The sequence below is a fragment of the Chamaea fasciata genome, unplaced genomic scaffold, assembly GCF_029207755.1.
Source record: "Chamaea fasciata isolate MVZ Bird 193981 ecotype frontalis unplaced genomic scaffold, bChaFas1.0.hap1 SCAF_6, whole genome shotgun sequence".
In the NCBI taxonomy this organism is placed as follows: domain Eukaryota; kingdom Metazoa; phylum Chordata; class Aves; order Passeriformes; family Sylviidae; genus Chamaea; species Chamaea fasciata.
The window spans coordinates 68,165,535-68,186,225 of record NW_027094091.1 but is presented as its reverse complement, the minus strand read 5'-3'; the positions used below and the strand labels follow the sequence as shown (position 1 = coordinate 68,186,225).

General features: G+C 43.3%; 1 protein-coding gene across 2 annotated transcripts; it reads right to left on the bottom strand.

Annotated features, from left to right (window-relative positions):
• Positions 1 to 689: 689 nt before the first annotated feature.
• On the bottom strand, positions 690 to 20,130 carry ANXA5 (annexin A5). 2 transcript variants are annotated; one of them, XM_066186711.1, is made up of 13 exons: positions 20,088 to 20,130; positions 19,927 to 19,969; positions 13,279 to 13,363; positions 12,143 to 12,237; positions 11,668 to 11,781; positions 9,415 to 9,505; positions 8,394 to 8,473; positions 7,917 to 7,973; positions 5,421 to 5,514; positions 4,954 to 5,049; positions 4,431 to 4,489; positions 2,275 to 2,397; positions 690 to 1,221 (listed from the first exon to the last, which is right to left on the bottom strand). In XM_066186711.1, exons 2-13 carry the CDS (start codon positions 19,933 to 19,935, stop codon positions 1,159 to 1,161), a joined length of 966 nt encoding a protein of 321 aa, XP_066042808.1. In that variant the 5' UTR covers positions 19,936 to 19,969; positions 20,088 to 20,130; the 3' UTR covers positions 690 to 1,158. The 2 variants fall into 2 exon arrangements, with proteins under 2 accessions (XP_066042808.1, XP_066042807.1); XM_066186710.1 differs by lacking the exon at positions 20,088 to 20,130 and adding an exon at positions 20,047 to 20,087.
• Positions 20,131 to 20,691: the final 561 nt, after the last annotated feature.

Sequence of the window (20,691 nt, the reverse complement as noted above, 5' to 3'; positions counted from 1 at the left end):
CAGTAGGATGAGCAAAGTGCTGCTGCAAGGCTGTCCTCAAGCTGCTTTTCCTCCACATGTGCCTGAGCAATGCTGATTCACCAAGCCACTAAAGACAAGTCTCTTTATTCTCCTTCATGCACGTCAATTTGATTTTCAGATCTAGTCATAAATGCTGAAGAAAAGCAGAGAATTCAAGGCAGCCCACAAAACAGGCTGGTGTTTCTCTCACCCTGTGCTCTGCTCCCCAATAACCTGAGGGGTGGGATGCTGCAACCATCCTCTTTTCTCACAAGATTCCCGAAGAACAGATCCCATCTCTTCTTCACCTGCTTCCATCCCAGACATCCTTGACCAGTCCTAGAGTGCAGCACACATCTGCTCTACCTTGGCCATGCACAGCAACTCTCCTTCCTTCCCTGCCCCAGCTTTAGAGGAGAAGAAAAGCACAATGCAGCACAAAATGAGAATGCAATGTCCAGCAATCACCAACACTTTGGTTTTCCAACTATACTGAGCAGCAGCATCACCACAGCACCCATATCCTAGGCTAGACATGAAGATGGAGAGCTGCAAAACACCATAGATACTTCAAAATCTCAATAATGGGAGGAAATATATGCCAACAGTCTGAGGCAGTGGAATCACATCAAAGGGAAAATAGATTGTAAAACATTAAATTCGATTAAAAACCACATACACAACTGTGATGTGAGGGGAAAAAAATTTATTGGTCCTTTGGATTTCCAATGATTACTTGTAATATGTTCAGCAAATTCATTCAAATATTACATATAAAGGATTCCCTTGCCATGTTAGAACTAGCTTAACATTCAGTGGAAGTGTAAGGAATAAAAGCAAAAAGGATAATCTTGAGTTTATCGTGAAATACATGATTATTTTTTCCTATTTCAGCAAAACACCTGTAAAGAACTGGGTTCTGTGCTCAGCACCCACCCTCCATGAAGGTGACTCTCGCAGATCACAAAAGGCACTTGAAATTCCTGGAAATTGGGATGTGGGGAAGAAGAGGGATAACAATGCGCTCCTTTTTTACTAAGTGCAATCCTAGTATAAATTCAAGCAGCCACAAAGCATTAAGATACAAAACCTCAGGCAGACATGCTAATGAAGGGCTGCAAAGCTGGAGGACGACGAGTGCTGCGTGTCCCCTGCCCGTCAGTCGTCGTCTCCACCGCAGAGGAGCAGCAGCGCTTTCCTGTAGTCCCCAGAGGTGTCTTTCTGTCAATGCAGCACAGCAGCCCCGTGAGTCACCAGAGCAGCTGCCAAGGAGGGCCCCAGCCCGACACATTCGTCCCGCCCACAGGAAATCCACACGGATGACTCTCCGCTCAGGAATGACACAAATTCTCTGCCTCTCACGTGCCAGCTTTTTTTACACAGACAGACTCTGCCAGAGCCAAAAAACCTCCAAAAGCTTTACTAGAAAACAGAACTACCCATTGCACATTTGATGCATTTGTCTCCAGGGGAAAGTCCAAAGAAGAAGCTCAAAGCAGCACCAAAAGCAACATGTGGTCAAAGTGCACCTGTCAGTGCCTAGAAAGGCACCAGGTCTGCTCGTTGTAATCAATGGGAAGCTTTGATACAAAATCCGTATGGGCCTGACAGGCAGTGCCAAAAAGCAACGCCATCCAGCCTAGTTAAGGAGCATAATGTCAGGAATGACAGTAGAAAAATCAAAAAAAAGCAGGACTTTCAAAATAACGGGGAAAAAAAAAGCCTTTCAGCTTCACTTTGCAGCAACAGCTGGCTCCAGATTCCTTGCTGGCTCCTTCCCTCCCTGCTCCTTCCCATCCACTCAAAGGAAATTATGACTCAGAGTGGTTCCACAGTGAAACTCTTGCCACTTGGCAATGTTGCAAAGGGTTCCATACCACAACCCAAGATCTAAACTTCAACCTCATGATAATTCAGACTCCCAGCCCCATTGTTATTTCTCTGGAGCCAGCATCCTCTCTGAAGCACTGCACAATAAGGAACCCAGACGAGAACAAGGAAATTATGCAGTAACTAAAAATGGTGTATGAGTAATTGCAATTTCAGAAAATGACATCACATCTGGCCCTAGTGAACACTAGAAAGGGAACATTTTTCCATAGGAAGTGTCCCCCACTTAAACAATGCCATGTCAAACTGCAGAGGAACCCATCAATCTCAGAGCCCAGGTCACCCAGCTCTACCCATACCCACCCTCTGACAAGAAAAACAACAGTGAAAACAGTGACATCTCAATGACCCCTGTGTTCCTCGAGAACAGAACAGAAATTTTACCTGAATCATTTGATACAGGGATTTAGCAAAATTCTTTCTGAATTCTCGTCTAATATCCAGCAGATCAATTTCACTTCTTGAAACCATGACTCTGATTAGGGTGTCATCATCAGTGCCAGCCCCCTAAAGAGAAAAGATCACATAACATTCAAAAATGAGTTTGTTCTGGACAGATGCTGCAACAAAACATGAAACACAAACAACTATGGTACAACATGAAAGCAACAAGTGGCATCTCAGACCACTCCTGCATTACAGTTCAGCTCCAAAACAGGATACTTGGGACAGTACCACAGGACACTCACACCAAAATGTAGCGAACACAGGGCTGACCACGCAGGGTGCTCTAACCCCTGGACCTCTGTCAAGTGCCAAATGCTCAGGCCTCTTATTTTATGTTTTACCTCAGGCTTCAACTGTGAATGCCCACAGATTTAAAAGAACCCCATTCCAAGCTTACACAGTAGCACAGCTGCTCACCACAACCAGAATCACGTGTAAATCCCCCTTGCAGTGCACCATGAGGCTGCAGAGCTGCAGGCAGTTCTGGAACTGGGTACTTCAATCCCAGCAGTGACCAGTGCAAAGGAACATCATACAGCAGGACACAGGCAGCACAACTCATCCCATGAACTCTCCAGCTGTTTATTATGGGGGCAAACGTCACAAACCTTTTCCAACCACACAAACATGCCCCACTCTGTTCATCATCTTCAGTGCTTGAAACATTTCACATTCCTGTGCAGACCAAGGCCCTGATCCCTCTACTCAGACAAGGCAGACTCCACACAAGCTGAAGCCATAGAAACTTTCACATGCTGACCTGCGGATGCACCTCAGTGAAGGACTTGGCAGAGCCCCCATGGTCATCTTCAGCCTAACGTCCAGGGCCACTCAATCCTTCTGGGGGCAATATTCTTGGATTACACCTAGAAATGCCCTAAAGCTGCTCACAAGTTATGCCATGAGTCTGGTGGTTTCCAAGGAATAAAGGCCAAGCTCTGCCCCATGTAATCATGAAAGCAAACTCTGCTCAGTGTAGAACCTTGACATGCCAAACTGATAAATTAAAAGTACAAAATCCTCTGTCAAAGTAATAATTGACAAAAAGCTTTCTTATTCGAAGTGTTTAATGATTTTTGTTTTTTAAAAAAAAAATAAAATCTGGGGATCTCACCAGCACACCTTGGTCAGGCTCCTCATAACAGAAGGGTGTAAGAATCTAAAGCCTACAGGAAAATTTCATTCTTTAAAAAATAAAAATTAATATTTAAAAAAAGGTAATCCTCCGCAGCCTACTGGTACAGTATTCTGTGTTTTTCACCTGAACTTTATTCTACGTTGGTATCTAAAAAAGCAGTAATGGACTTTTTAAAATTAAGCTATCATTGTGTGTCTCATCATTAACTCTAAAGCTTGTCACCTCCTCTTCTGACAAACATATGTCAGGGCTCTCCAGCAAGGGGAAGGGAGGAATTCCTCAGGGAAGCTGATAACTTGCCTGAAAACAACAAACTACTTGCCTCAGGTTTAATTAATATTACTCACTGGGAGTTAAAAATTACAGTTTTCCCTACTTATCTGTTCCCATCCAAGAGACGGTGAAGCCAACAGAAACATGGATGCACTAATGCAATTCCTGTGTGTAATCTTTTGCAGCTGTTTACGCCTTTCCTTTTCTCTGCTCAGTTTCTTTTGCTTCTCAAAACAGGATGGATAGTAACCAAAATGTATTTCAAAGTTACCTAATGCCCTCAGTCTGGAAATACTCACATCCAAATCAAAGAGCACTAATTTTCACAATTTACAATCCTTTCCTTTTTCAGTACATTCACCACCTAAAGACACTGGAGTTTAATCAGCTGGAAGTGCCCAGTGGATCTTGCCAGACATAATCCAGTGTAGCAACAGCAAATTAAAAAACAGCTGATGAGACTAAAAGGTCTAGGGTCTGACAAACCCAGGAAGAACTCCAAGGAAACTATGAATTGTTTGTATGCTCTCCCAGACCTGCATTCCCTGAACCTTTTACAGATACTTAGTGATCCTGTATCTTGTCAGCATTTACAGTGGCAGAGGAAATTAAGAACAAGCTAAGAGAAAAGGAATTGTAGCTGGAGGAGATGGAAAGTGACTTCGGGAAAACATTTACATACCTTCATGGAATAATACAGGGTCTCAGCAAAATAGGCAGGCACACTTCGGATGCATTTCACTGCAGAAAGCCAAATGATTGAATTATTGACTGCTATTAAATACATGGCAATCTGTGATTGCCAAGACAAGGTGTGTCGTACTGGGTTATTCTCTCCTGTGGCATCATCTGGTCTGTTTCTCTTACAACTTTTTGGGTTCTGAGATTTAGAACAAACATGTATTTCTGATAGTAGAGAGACTTTACTAGTCAAACTCTACAACACTGTCCTAGATAAGCTGCCAGGATGTCAACACAGGAATACAAGTGAAGGCAGAGTTCTGTCTCACCTCTGGCAGAGGTGCACATGACCAAACAGAATGCAGTTAACCATCTCTTCTCTAGATATAAAAATAGATCCCAGGTGATTAATTAACTTCCTAAAGGAACCCTGTTTCAAGCCAGTCTCTGTGACAACTGCAATTTTAGGAGGCCTGGGAGCAAGCAAAGGCAGCCTAGTGCTAGATGTGTTAGGACTCAATTACCCACTGCCAGAAGCAGCTTCTCCAAATCACCGGAGGTCTCCCGGTCAATGGTCTCTTCAATCTGGAAGCCAGAAATGGTCATGTACTTGTCAAACACTGCAAAACAAAGTGTGCTCAGTCAGTGAACAGCCAACATTCCTGACAGTGCCCCTCGGTTCAGGACAATGCCACCTGTGTGTCATTATCCACAGCTCAGGTGCTACTGCCACTCACTGTCCTGTTCTGAGCACCAATTTCCCATCAGACACCCCCTATCCAACCCCTCCTCGCACCTGGAAGGGACAGCCCCATGCATGAATCCCAATGGCCTAAACAGATTAGTAAAACAGACTTATGGACGGGCAAGAAGCAGGGGGGAAAAGGTATTGTGCCTCAATCATCAGCTCATAAAATAGGCACTTTGATGTGGGCTGAGTTTTTCCAGGCTGGATTTCAGGCAGAAGCTTTCAGGCCCTCATAGTACCTACCCCTCCTCAAGTGGGAAATGCTGCGGGTTCCCAAGATAGTGATGAACTTTTCTTCATCTGTTCCCCATTTCAGCTCTCCAGCTCTGAATAAAACCTGTTATGAATTCAAGAGATCATAACATCAGCATTTGTTTTGTGTCCATGCATCCTGTTGAAAAGCTCTATTTGTCTCACTCTAAGGAGCATTAAATTTACTCACAAGCTATAGGTGGAGGGAAAAAAATGAGATAATGCTGCCAAGTACTGAACTCATCTTAGAAATAAATGAAAAAATCTGAAATGGACTGTGAAAGCATTTTCATAAGCAATGCAGCTTCAGGCCCTGAAACTGACTGTGCATAGTCCCCTTCATAAGCCTGAAGTTTCCTGAAACTGTGATAATACAGCAGATGAAATCTATTCACAGTACTGCCTTTTCTGCCTTTTTTTCCCCTTTCCTTTTTCAAACAGAGTAGCAAAATTTTGGTATACGATGGCTCTTTAACAGCAGAACCCTGCCAACTTGGCCCAGGAGGAAGTTTTCCAAGAAGGAGGGGAGGATGGATCTAGCTCTCAGAAACAAGATTTGTGGGCTGATAAATTCTTAGTTGTTTGAAACCAGATTTTAATCATAGTTTTAGCATGTTCATGGTTTTTCAGGCAAGTCTGTCTTTGATGTAGACAAAGACCTGGGTGCATTTTCAGCATTAGGAAAATAAAGCACTTCAAAAAGGTGGAATGGGCAAGTGCCAGGAGGAGAAAGAAAAAGAAATTTGGAAAACGAAACAAGTTGTTTTTCCTGACAGCTGGAAAACTTTGCTGTTTTCCAAATTGTGTGCTAAATACTCTAAGGAGAAAAGTTGTACATGCTGTAGTATATATGCTCTTTTTAATATTAATGGTACAGAATAAAAAAAGGTGGAGAGGAAAAAGCTCTCAAGGCAATCACTGCAAGGATATTTATTACAAATAACCTATGCTAAGCCCTCCAAATGAATACCAGCACTCTCCATCCAGTAGCAAATGAGAAGTCTCAGTACAGCATTTAGAAATATCAGCAAAAGATTGATTTACAACTAGAAGTTGTAAATAGAATTTTATGTCAGCTGTAAGTTTTTACCCGACTTGCCACTTGGCAATACACAAAACGTACCTCAACTATGTAACTTTAAAGAAGTGATATTCACAAAATCTTTTCCAAAAAGTGAGACTTTCTCCTTCAGGCATTTTCAGAAAAGTCTCACAATTGCTCTGAATTAATATTTAGTAATCGTAGACACAAAAAACTTAAAAATTACCACTGAGCAAGAAGTTTGCCTTCTAACGTATCAAGTCCTTTCCAGAATATATGACTTGAGAAAAACAAGGGGAAGCTGAAAATACTCCTACATTTGCACAGCCATGTACCTCAGTTCTGACCGTCTGTACCTGGCAATAGCAATTAGAAAATGACTGAATCTGTTCTAGCTGTGGTGGGTGGTGAATGGAAACTTCATTCACTCAAGGTTCCAGCCCAAGCTAAATGTATGCAGCAAACCACAGAAGACTGCTGGAAAACCAGGACCTTTTTAACAGCTGGGCTTGGTGCCTCCTAAATTTAACTGCTCATTTAAACCCAATTAAAGGGCTGATGCTTCCTTGGTTTCCTCAATTACGTAGGCCCAGCCAAAAGTGAGACTGGAAATTTCATCGTCTAGTTAGCGATTCAAATGTTTGCCCCTCTAATTTTCCAGCTGTAACTGTCACAGGAAATTAACAGCAGAAGAATAATGCTTTCTGAATTGAAGTGACAAAGGATAGGCCCGTGCCAGTAAAATACATTTTGCCAGTCTGTCTCTCCATCTTGCTGTGCTGTCAGGAGAATGTTTTATTGATCTGATATTCTGTGTTTACTCCATGTCACCCCGAACAATCCCTGTACCTCCTTCATCTCAACGAACAATTTATGAGAGAAAACTGTCTCATGCAGAGTTGTCTGAAATAACTGGGAAGAAACCTGTATTAAATGAGTTGTAATCAAATTGCTGGAATATTGACCATCACTCCAAAAAAGCAAATGGCACCCATCAAGAGACTGGCAAGGACATCAATTAACTGCTGCCATTCCTTTCCATCCAGAGCACACGGTTAGGGAGCAGTCATGGACAAGGGATTAAATTCAGAGAGAAGTTCAAGTCAGGTACTAAGGAATGAATGGTTAACATCTGAGTTTTCCAGCAGTGGGCCCCTCAGCATCACCAAATGTCAGCCTCTCTTCCAATGGTCGACTCAACTGGTTCATTCAGGCCCTTCATCACGTAATAAGCAAAACTGAAATGTGGAAGTGCCAAAAATTAGTTTGGCACTTAGTGTTTCAGGTTTGGCACTTCTTTTGTCCAGAACATACAAGATCACATGGAAACGTTATAAAACCACATCAAACTTTAACTATCACTCTTTCACATTTGAATTCTAGCTGTTTACCAACTTTGTGAGATAACTTGTAGAAATACCCCAAACCCCAATTCAGTCACCCACCTGAGCATCCTGCTCAACAAGAGCCTCATCAACTCCAACGTCAGGATCTCTGTTTGCCTACACAGAAATTCAGAAGTTGTTAAACTGAAGAATTAGAAGATAAGTCAAAAAGCATTTATCTGTTATATTGAGCCTGTAAGTTACTGTGAGAAGTCACTCCCTAATGCATCTTCTCCAAAACCACCTTGTTTTTCCTTTTTCCTCACATGCATCTATGAAGTAAGTGTCCTCTTCCCATTTTGCCCTCAAAACCCCATGTAGCAGCACCTGCACCCACAAGCACCACAGAAGCTTTTTGCTTCAGTGATATGGAAATGACTCAGGGGAGAGCCCAAGGCTGACCCTGCACGTCAGAGGAAGTGACTCAGCTCCACAGCCAATCCTGCCTAGCACTGGGCTCATCCAGAACCCAGCTTAGTAAGCAGAAAGTGATAAGTGCACCTGGAAGCAAGAGTCATCACACAAGAGGACACCGACCTGCAGCAGCACCACCAGCAGCCTCTGGAAATGGCCTGATGTTTCTCCTGTGATCTTATCCTCCAGGTCAGCTTCATACTCTGCAAAAGAGCAACATCCACTCACCACCCTACAGGCTCCCTCACTATTTTGAGGGGAAAGCAAGAAAAGGTAAAAAGTTTGCTTGACTCACAATTTGTAGAATCATCTATCAGAAAGACCTTTAACACTCAGGACATATTCTGCTTTCACTTACAACATAACACTACTCTAACAGGAAAATACAGCACCTCATACCTCATGTCAGGAACAGATTACTCACAATATTTTCAAGTACAAGGTGACATGCATGGGTTCAGCTCCTTAAGGAACTAAAGGGGATACAGATATGAAGTCATGCTAAAATATGGCAGTCTCACTGTACAAAAACCATGAGCCCAGAAAACTCTGCTACTAATAAATTTTGCCCGTGGAGACTCTGTGTTTGGGCTCAAAATTTGTTAAAATGTGAGAATTTCTTGTGCAGCAGGAATCTGCATAGAGCTAAAAGGAATCTGTTGAATTAAACACTGCCCTGAAAAATAACCCCACAATCACATGGTAAAAGCATCTACTCCTGTAGACAGCCAAAAGCTGCACCTGCTTTAGCATAAGTGCATTTGAACACAACATAGAGCGAAAGGGGGAAAAAAAAATCACTTCTGTTTTTTTATGTGATATCAGTTTTCTTGTTTCCAGTTACTGAAAATTACCTTTGAGTCAAAGGGATGAACAAAACGGGGGAGGAGAGACATGCTTTTGAAAGAATTCTAACTATAAAGCACAAAGCACCACAACCTACAGTCATAACCCTGAAATAAAAATTATTTCAGTTTACAATTCAAATTCTAGTTCCTTTCAAAACAAAGTCTTGAAACACAGCAGAAAGAATTCTCTCTTGTTGGACACATCCATCAGTTCAGAGATAGGCCCTATCTGAAAGATAATCTAAAATCATAATAAGGGAATTGAACAGAGATTCTTATTTTATAGAGAAAATTACCTTGCTGATAAACCTGTTTAATATTCTGCACTTCTGCAGGTGTTCTGGAGGCAAGAATTTCAGTCAACACTTTCTCATTGGTTCCTGCTCCCTGCAGGGGTGCAAGTATGAATCAGTTGATGGAATAACAAACGGAAAACAATTCCCTTTGACAATTAAAACCAAGCATAAACTCATACATTTGGATCAAGTAATTTTTTTTCTCTGGTTTACTGTGGGGGTTTTGAAGATAATTTCTCCCAGTTCTGTCTTGATTGTTTTCAAGACCAACCCAACAATTTATAAAAACCTAGTGCTGTAGGATACAGATGGGCCCTTCCATGCCCAAGCACAGCCAGGGGTGCCTCAGTTCTTTGCTATTACAATCAAGGACACCAAGAGAAGTGATTGGAGTTAAGTTTGCATCTTGGGTCTAAATCACACAGTGTCTGTCACCAGCCAGGACACAGAGCCACTCAGCACAGATCTGCACCCTGCCGTGAACTGTGCTGTTAAACAAACACCTTCTTCCACTGCAAACGCACTTTACAACAGAATTGCTAACCCAGACAGTTCCAGCAATTCTGCAGTTCTTAATGACAGCAGAAACAACAGCCACTCTTTCACTTTTACAAGGATAAAACTTACAAAAGCCAGGCCAGTATCTTGCTTCCACAAGTCTAAGCCTACTTTGTTTGCAAGAATAATCCACTCCTCTTCACATACAAAGGAGTCATTTCACAAAAGGAACACTGAAATGCAATACCGAGCATTTTTTTTGCATCAGCATGCTATTTACAACCTTTCTTGTAAGGAAAACATTGAATACTGAACACATACAAAGATATGCAACTGCACTACCCAGAATACAAACCTGCCAGGTTTCAGGCAATCATTTCCAAAATGCAGATTGTTTCATGAACGTGCCTACTCAACAAGGGAGGCAGGCACAGTTAAACACACTGTAATCCAAACAGCAGCAGTGAAAATTGATGGGACAGCCTTCAGCACAGAGTTAGCGCTTTTAGCTGAGTTATCTTGCACTCAAGTCCCTGCCATCACATCTGCTTTACTGTTACCCCCCTTGGCTGAACTGCAGCCAGGACTGACACCCTTTCCTGTGCAGACACATTCTCTGAAATTCTATGGTCTCTAAGGTTTAATACTGGTTTTTTTGTAAGTGACAAGAACAAAACCACTCTTGTTTCACTATCTCTCCTTTACCTCCTACACCTATCTGTCCTGTCACATCCCTGTCAGTCTTTGACTCCTAAATCAATAAGAGGAGCTTGGGAATACAATTTTTTTTATAAATCAACAAGGCCTTTATCAGTTTCTGTCCCTTCCCCCAATGCACATAAAGGCATTACAGAAAACCTCCAGGAACAAAGTTTCTGTCTGAGGGACTATTTGCAGGGTCACAGGTGCATGAGCACTTGCTTGCACAGTTGACTAAAGCCTATATATTAACCAGCTGCTCATCCAGGATCTTGGGAGTTTACATGGAAGTGTCATTCCACATAGCACTACCTCACACTAGAGTCAAGTTCAGTGTCCTCTATTTTGATCAATACTGTAAATAGTCCAGGGATACCCAATTCCTGAAATTCCACAGGTGTGACAGAGACAGAAAAAAGGAGCACATAGAAGAGACCCTGAAATTCCTACATTCCTACATTGTAAACTGTTTGTTTACCTGGTCTGCCCAGAAAGGCACGAAATGGTTTCACTGAAGAGAAAATACAGAATGGTAACACGGTCATCGATTATTCCCTCTGTGTTTCTTGAGGCAGTTTTTAGAGCACATTCAATACTACAGACAATACCTGCTCATAATTTTGGGGGACACCAGTTTACACAAGCTCATAAATTTTGGATTTGCACCGCAGTCCATTAGGGCAAAATACTCTGTAGCTTAAATAACAGTCAAAAAGAAAAAAAGAGCACCACACTTCCTTTAAATGCTCTGAACTAATTTTCATACAGCTGTATAGCTATAAAACCTTGTCTGCTCACAGCGGGAAAATCCAGAGTCCACTGGACTTCAGCACTGCACTTGAACAGCAAAAAGAATGTGAAAGTAACATGCACATCTACTCATGGTAGGAGCAATTCTTATGCTGTGTAGATTTCTGAACTGCCTCTGAGTAATTAGGATAAAAAAACAAGGCAAAACCATGACATTGGCAGGTGTCAGCACAACTTTGCTAATTTCTGTTTTTTAAATCAACCAAAAGCACCAATCATTTCATGTAACACATTGATTCCTCTTACCTTGATGGCATGCTTCAGTGCATGAGCATCAAAAATACATGTTGGTCTCATCAGAGACACCATCAAGGTTTCAAACTTGCCAGTAAGTTCTGATTTCAGGTCATCCACAAGATCCTAGTGCAGAACAAACAGGGCCGTGATGAACAAGGACTAAGCATTTTAAAAGGATGCACACAATCTGCAAGCTGAAAGGCTGGAGACACAGCAAAAAACACAAGGGACACCTCTCTCTTTGTTTTAATTGGTACCTAAGCTGAAACAAATAAGGCAGGAGAAAAGGATAAACAGGCATTTGGAAAACCTGAAACCCACTGTGATTTTTTTTTTAGGATAAGGCAAGGTGGAGGACTAGAGGAGACAAAAGCAGAAGTAGGTTTTCTTGCAAGAAATGTTTTACAGGGAACATGGTCCGTGTGCCTTGTATTTTAAAGCAATCATTGTAAGCCAGAACCAGCTCATTTCCATTTCTTCTTACCCTGCCAAATAAGGTTTTAAAGGCAGAAGCTATTTCTTGACGCTGAGCATTGTTTCTGGTGGTGAGGACCGTCAGCACGGTTTCTTCATCAGTCCCTGAAGTTAGAAAGAACAACGAGTTACAAACACACTCTGAAAAACAAACTGCAGTGGCACAAACTCAAAAGGCAGTGAAAGACGCTTTGACAACAGCCTACTGGCAAACAGCAGAAGCATTTAAAACAACAAACGCCACCGTACCCCAAGCTGAGCCACCAAGTTTGGTGCAAAAACATGACTGGAGGACTTAACGTGTTGTTTGCTCTCCATCAGCGCTCTGATCCAGACTCTGCTCCAAGCACCAGCTCTAACATTTAGTCACAGTCTGTATTCCACAGAAAGGCCTTCCCTTTGGGCTCACCAACAAACTGCCAATTCCCAGCAAAACTCAGTCCAGCGATCCCAAACACTCAAGAGGACAGCAGCGTGGAGCTATTATCCATTTATGGACAAAGCTTGTAAGGTAAGTCCTCCCAGCACAGCATCTTCCCAGCCCTACTGAGTTTGCCTGTACGCTGAGGTGTATCACACGTCACTCCTTCCCTTCCTTCTGCTTCCTTCCACAGGTGGTTTCAGAGAAAGCAGCAAGTCGGGGTTTGGTCTCCCAGGGAAATTTTGGGGCAGAAAGCTACAGTGTGGGCTTACAGACCACTTCTAAGTCTGCATTCACACTGTGTGCTCACATTTTTTGTCCCAGTAAGTGCACTGTGCTCACACACTTCCAGGCGAAGGAGGCTGCTGCGTATTTTCCGTGCAGATTTCCTATCATGCTGCTGTCATTCTCCACAGCTGTCCCTGTAAATCCAGGGCTACTGCGCTGTAAAACTTCTGTGTGCCCAGAACAGCATGTGGAACAACCATTTCTTAATGGGGAATGTGTGAACTCCTTTTCTCCCTTATGCTAATCCAAAAATAACACCCTAGAGAGCTGCGCAGTCACAACCAGGATACGCCCAGACCAGGGTCCTGGGGCTGTCGTTCCATGGCTTGTAGACACACGCCTTACTCTCATCTACTGAGACAAAAAGATAGATCAGGAAAGATGTTTGCAAAGGAGGAAGAGCCTTTTCTTGTTTGAAAAATAAAATTTATCCTTACCTATTCCCTTCATGGCCTTACGAAGGGCTTCTGCATCAGCTCTGGCATCAAAAGGAGCGAAGGCTGTCACGGTGCCTCTCGTGTACTGGGGGGGGGGGAAGGGGTCAGGAGGAGAGGGGAAAAGCCATGAAATAGAGTATTGCATCTTTCAGTTCATACATGAGCTCAGGGTAAATTTGAATTCACAATCCAAAAGGTGACTGTATTTTTCTTGCAATTATCTGGCTAAAGAGAAGTCTGTGGGTGTTTAAACACAGCTCACTCCAGAGGCACTACTAAGGTTTTCCTTCGCAGTGCACCAGCTAAATTTGGGTACATTTATGTGCCAATTCTGCAAACTACTGTTATCTCCAATGCTGGAACTGAATGCAGGGAAATGACTAAGAATTTATCATTTGCTAAAGTAATTTGAAAAATTAATTGCACAAATCACGTGTGCCAGGCAAATGGCACAAAGACACATGTGGAAATAAGAACTTCTCCTCAAGAAAATCCTACTGGAACTCTCAAGTAGTATCACACTGATTTCTTCCACCATCCTGTAAATGAGACCCGTTGAACTCTACAATGGCGTTCAATTTTTCATCATAGTCCTTTTGACATGAGCAATTTCTTAAAAAGTGATTCAGCTACATTAGTTTACAGTTAAAAAAAAAACAGTTCAAACATAAGGATAAGAGATCAACTTGTCCAAACACAAAAATAATTCCACTTGGTCTCCATGGAACATGGCTCTTGAGGGAATTTCTCTTTGGATTAAACACAAAATGACATTCATCATCCTTGTGGAAAAGTTTTGCCTTTATTTAAACAGGATAGTTCAAGAACCTATTTGTATTTAGCACAGTAGTCAATTTATTAACTGTGGAAGTGGCCAAAAGGGGAAACACCTGGGTCTGGGGAATAGGAAGGTGTTTCCAACAGCTGAAGAGGGAAAATTTCCTGTAAGTGCTGCCATAAAAATGCAGCAATCAGTACAGGCAGGGCATTTTTCCACTCTCAAGAAACCACACAATAGCAAGTGCCAAGACACCTACTGAGACTAGCACCAGAGGCAGCACAGCCATCTGGCCTTCCCTGGAGTTAGGAATTTCAGCCACTCAGTGCTTCTCGGCCTCCAGTCAATGTACTCATCAGAGACAGGTCAGCCAGAAGGGCAGGGAGAAAAGAGCAGTAACCAGAAACTGCCCCAGGACTCCCGTGTGCCCCTGCCAGCAGAGACTCCCCAGGGCTCCCACTGCAGCAGCAGCAGCCAGGAGTCAGGTTTATTTCTCACATATTCTGACAGATCAGAACAAAAGCTTCATGGTGTTTAATGGCAACAACACATTTCTTTTCGGGAGACGGTCTCCAATAGCCAGAATAACTCAGGAGTAACAATCCCACTGGAACAATCTGCTTGTCCCATTATAAGCATTTTTTTTAAGTAGTACTTTGAATGTATTTATTATCATCTTCCTAGCTAATTCCAAAGGCTAACATGAAAAAAAAACTCAAGGATTTGGGACTCACTTTTATGAACAGAATTCAATTTTGTAGAACAGATAAAGACTGAAAACTCTTTTCTTCCTCCTCCCTTACGACCACTCTAGCCAGAGTAGGGTTATTTATTTTATTTTTGTTTCATTTCACATCAACATAATTAATATTACAGAAGTACCACAATTCTCCTTTGGAAATGACAAATGTCAACAAATCTCAGAGGAAGCAGAAATTGATCTTTTGCTTATCTTGTTATAAGCAAGTGGAATTCCCCATCACAATTCCTAAGTCCTGTGACAACATTCCTGTGTGGCTGTTATAGGCAAAGTATGTGTGAACACTAAATGCCAGATGAAATCCCTCTCTGCATCCCTTCTCATTCTTGTTAACTGACAGGAATCCTTCAAAACTCTCTTTTCCAAAGCACTACATGGAAAGCCTGAATATGCACTAAGCTTGATGAACAGCTCCTGAAAATCTCCTGGTGCAGCTGAAGCCTAAAAGACTTTCCTTGATGTCTGAGCACCGTTTGCATTCCAGGCTTTCCCTTGTGGCACACAGCACCCAGTGGGTTTTGGCTCCCCACCTGCCACAATCACCCCCCATCAGAACCTGAGCCACACCTGCCTTTAGGAGCCACATGCGGGCAGACGTGACACTCCCAATCTGGCCCCATACTGGGGAAAGGGTGAAGCCATCCCTAACTTCCACATCAGAGCCCTACTCAACCTGAGTGCTTTTTAGAGCACTGCAGTGTGGCCTGACAATTGGCTTACAGCAGGGAATACTCAGGCACACCGTGTTCCACAACCACAAATCCATCTACAACACTCCACTATTCACGAGTGCCCTTTTTGTTACTCCAGTTCAGATTTCTCATTTGTGAAATACATGGACAAGATTAGAAAGCTCTGCAGCAGTAAGATACTCAGTCGATGGAGGGAAGAGCTGTCTCCACCTTCCCAAACATGGCACATTTTGGCCACATAAAGAGAGGGCAGCACCTCTTCTGAACCACCATCACAACCTGACACAAACTTGCTGTTGCAGCAAATCTGAAACAGGAGCTATGAATCAGACAAACCTCATTATTTATTTACCTCTGTGAAAAGATATCTTATCTTTAGTATCACCAGAAACATTCCTTGCCGTTTAAGTAAGCAGATACACAAGAACACTATAGCCTCACAGGTACTATTTTCTTTGGATAGTAAGCTCCCCACCTACTAGTAGCCAAAGGACATCAATGAAAAAGATAAACAGTGTTCCATATAAATTCTTTTGTAATCAGGAGTTATTGTTTACTCATTCACCACACCTTACACCAGGCTGGAAAAAAATATAAAGAGAACCACAACACAAAAAACCTCAACACAAAGTGTATCACAGGATTGTAACACCCCAAACCCACACACATTCTTTTCTGCCTACATTCCCCGATACAGTGATGGTTGTTAAGGAGTCATGTGTAGTGCAAGTGAAATTTGTGATTACACACTAGAAATAAGCAGCAGATTTCATTTTCTCAGGACACTTCCTTATGAGACCAATGAAGTTCCTAGAAACACAAAATTAGCATGAAAAGGCAGAGGGGGGAGGAAAAGGAAAAAAAAAATTAGAAGTACTACAAAGCAAGAGATAATATTGCTTTAGAATTTACGCCCCTCCAGATGAGGAAATTCACGGTTTTTTGTATTTTTGTCGAATTCTGTGCAAGCAAAGTTTTCCAAAAGGAGACAATGAAACCTCATCATGTGAAATGTTTCTAACCAGCACCCCAAAGTGAATGTCTCCCAAGAGACAATTCAACCTCACAAATTAATACTGCCACCATATCCTGGCAAAAGTAACAATAGCCACTTAATAAGGTTCCTTTTTATTTTCCTCACCAAGTCACAAAATATTTCCTCCCCACAAGCCCGTGTTTAGCCACTGTTAAATGCAGAGCATTGATATCAGCAAACAATAGACCACACTTGAACTGATTGAGACTCCTTCCCCACTACCATGGCTCTATACCACGTACAGCAACTTCTTCCCAGAGCCACTCCCTTTCTCTGCAGCAACAGAAGCCGTGTCTCAGAAATTTGCTGCTGGAAAACCCAGTATTTAGCGCAGAGAAGGTGCTGTGAGACTTTTTTTCTTTTTTTTTAAGCAGCCATTTGTTTACAAGACGGCAGAGGAAAACTGTGGAGTGGCAAGATTGGAAATGGAGAATATTCACCAACAAAGAGAGAAGGTATGCTATTTCCAATAGACAGAGGAGAGCCCAGAAGGTCATGTGCTAGAATAAATGACAGACTGCTGTAAGATGTCTTACACAAGAACCATCTAGCAGATAAACACAACAGTGTTCACTGCTGACCTGAAAGCCTTCACAGCCATTGAAGCCCACACAGAGATGCCAGTTCAAACTGCGCTCTAAAACCAACGTACTTCCTGACATTTAATGTGCAGTACAGAGCAAATGACATTGTAAGCGGATGGATACAGTCACAGAGCTGATGCAAATATAAAAAAACTATGGAAAACTATAAAGACATGTCTGCAAAACACCTCTTCAAGTTTAACAGTGCTCCAGACCATCTGCTTGCACAGGGAGTAAGCTCAAGTCAGCAGACTACACTCACATCTGCCCCACTAAATTTAAACTCCTAAGAAAACACAATTACACAACATCTGTGGTGAACTCTGAGTCAGTACACCATGGAGATATCAAAGACAAGGGAAGAGGGATGGAAAAAAAAGAAAAGGAAGAGAGGGGGTGGGAGAGAAGGAGAAGAGCAAGCAGCAGCCACACAGGAACCAACAGAGAGACGTTGGAGAAACCCATCCTCACAAGTAACCTCAACAGAGCCAGAGGGGGCTGCTCAGAGCCCAGTTCTGAAGAAGTGTTTGTACTTGGGAAGGTGAGACAGTGCTCTGGAGCACTATGGAGCTGGCAATACTATCCCTGTGCTCCCAGTCACAGGTGCACATTGGCAGAACAGGAACTCCAGATATAGCAGAGTGGCCACACCTTCAGCAGCGGCAAGCAATCCTTTCCTGGCAGTTTACAAATGGACACACTACATACTCCCAAAGTTTTATTCACGAAAAAAATTGGGAGAAGCAGACCAAAACAGATCAGTCTACATCACTTGCTGCTTTCTTTCCAGATTTCTGAGCCAGCAAGCACAGGGGCAGCAGTTCCAAGCCTGTTTTCAGAGCAGGAGGAGATGGTGCCCTGTGCATCGCTGCAGTAACAAAGACCACCGCACACACAGCTGGGAGAGAAAGAGCAGCTTGTCAGTGCTCCCTCAGAGCAAGCAGATAAACACAGCAGGGAGAGACCAGCCTGTGCAGCACATCACAGCATGCTGTAGTTTTCCTACAAAATGAATGAACCTTTCTGTTCTGGACAGTGAACACACAAAATTCCTCAGGCCTTTGAACAAAATAAAAAAAAAAGGCTTCACAGAACTGGGCAAGGATGGGTACTTCAGTAACCACGACACCAAATATAACTTACCTTCTTCAAGGGTTTGTGATGTACCTAGGCTAAATTGGACTCCAGTACACTGTGCTGTGCAGCCTTTGTGAATTCCAAGGCTTTAGTGGTACACAAGGAGTTTCTGTCAGTTGACAGTCAACATTTCATGGGCATTTTCTCTCTTACCTCCATTTCATGATGCAACATACAGAACACACAGCTGTCCTAAGAAGTAGAGTTTCTTCTTCAACTTTGCTTTTTCTGTTTTCATAAAATGAGTTACAGGCTACAACGCTCTAACACTCCCAGTCTTTCGTGGCTGCCTAACTGCACAGGCAAAGAATCCTACTTACTGGAAAGCAGTCCTCTGAATGTGGAAATTGGAGAACAAGGCCTCCCTAATAAAAATCCTCGTTGTTCCTATTACTTCAATGTACCATCACCCACCACAAAGAAAAAAAAAAATCCCCAAGTGTCACCTTAGGCAGCAGAAAATTTACTGCCTGAAGCCAAGAGCAACTGGCTTGCACTAGTAAAGAATGAAATATTCCTGTTTAGAAGATGAATTAAAGTTTGTCTCTGTGGGACAGACAAGAATATTGTAAATCTCCATGTTTTAGTAAAAGGAAGTTAACCCTTAAGCCTATAAGCAATGCTACATATACTGTAATAAAAGTCTTATTGTCCAAGTATATCCCTCTGGCCAGGTGCCCTGCACTGGCAAGGGTAAGGGGCTCCTGTTCTCCTAACACGCATCCTACAATCCAGGCCTGATGTTCTGAGAAAGAAAAATCCCTTCTTTGTCACTCAAAAGAAAACCCCAAAGCAAAACACAACTTCAAGAACTTAAAAAAAGACTATTAAAAACTTCTTTTTTCTTTAAAAGAAGTTTCGTCCTTTTAAAACTAAATCCAGATGTAATATGAGTAGATATTCACTAGGGTATTAAAACACTACTAATCATTCCACTCATTAAGTGCAATTCCTCTGACCTTTGTGAAAGCCCTAATAGATCCTGATTGCTTTCACTTCCTACAGCAGTACAAACACCATAAAGCCATTACAAACCCTACAACAAAGCCATTAAACTCCTCTTTTACTTTTCAGAGCGTATGCATTTGATGCAAATATAGAAACAAATGCTGGAGTCGGGCGGCATTTTCCACTTTCCATTTCCTTCATCCAGACTCAAACCACAGCAACCAAACGGCTGCAAAGGAAAAATCCCTAAACGAAGAACTGCACGAAGGCTCCAAGGCTCCCAGAAAAATTCATGTTAGCTATGGGAAACTGGGAATGGAAATACCGAGCCCCGAGCCCCCACTAGATACTGCCACGACGGTTATTTTTTTCTACTTCCTTTCAGTGGAAGGAGCCTCCACCCATACGCAATATAAACACAGGGTACCGAAAACTTGGCCAAATTAGTGGAAACTGGTGGGGAAAAAAAAAAAAAAAGAAGAAAGAAAAAGGAAAAAAATAATAAGAAAAAGAAGAGTTGCGCCTGACGCGTCTCTCACATGATCCCCGTCCCCCTCCCGTCCGCGTCCGCCCGGGCTTGGGGATAGGTTGGTTTAAGGGAGCCCGAAAAAAAAATCGTTGAGGAGGAAAAGTAAGGAGAGGGATACTACGAGGATGTCCCCAGGAGCGGCCGGGCACGGGCCGTGCCCTCCCGGAGCCGCCGCCCTCCTCACCTTCGCCATCTCAGGGATCCTCCGGGTGGGGCCGAGTTCGAGTCTGCAAAGAGAGATGCGACAGTGAGAGGGACATGAACGCGACAGCGCCCGCCCGCCTCGGCTGCCCGCAGCCCTCACCTCCCGCCGCGCCGCCCTGAGCGAGGCACTGGCACACGAACCGAGGGAGGCACGGAGCGAGGCACCGAGCGGAGAGGGAGGAGATCCCGCCGCGGCCCCGCCGCTCTTGCCTCACCCGGGGGCCGGGCCAGCCCCACCCCGGGCGGGCAGCGAGCCTCGGCCGCCTGCCGGGGCCGCCGGCAGGCCGGGCACGGCCGGCTGCGTCCCGGCTTTCTCCTTCGTCCCGGTGATGCCCTGCAAGGGTGGCATTAGTGCTTTGTTTCTTAGCGATCGTGAACCTTTTTAAACAAAGATTACATCTGCCGACAGACAGCCTCCAGCAGGTGCTCAAGCGCCCTCCGGATGAAGTCTGTATAAAATCGGTTCCCATGGCTCTGAAGGGGATCCTGTGCCAGCACTACAGGGCAAGTCTGAACTGAATTCGGTAAAAAGCAGGCATTTCATTAGCTGACCTAGCTTGGCTTCCAAGTAAACCAGGTTAGCACAACAAGAACAGTGTTGAATGGAATGTCAGGGCTGTAGCTCTCAACTATCAGAAACTGCAAGCATTTCAGGCGATGACACTTGTTACTTCATGTCTTCCAGCGGGACCATTTCCCTGCCCCAGCAATAGGGAAGGTAAATCCCTTTCGGGAGAGCAAGGAG

Excerpts from the sequence above, each read along its gene's own strand:
- ANXA5 (XM_066186711.1), bottom strand. Across the intron at positions 7,974-8,393 it reads TGCTGGTGGTGCTGCTGCAG|GCAAACAGAGATCCTGACGT; the intron begins GTCGGTGTCCTC and ends ATTTCTGTGTAG. Across the intron at positions 5,050-5,420 it reads CATTTCCCACTTGAGGAGGG|TGTTTGACAAGTACATGACC; the intron begins GTAGGTACTATG and ends TTTGTTTTGCAG.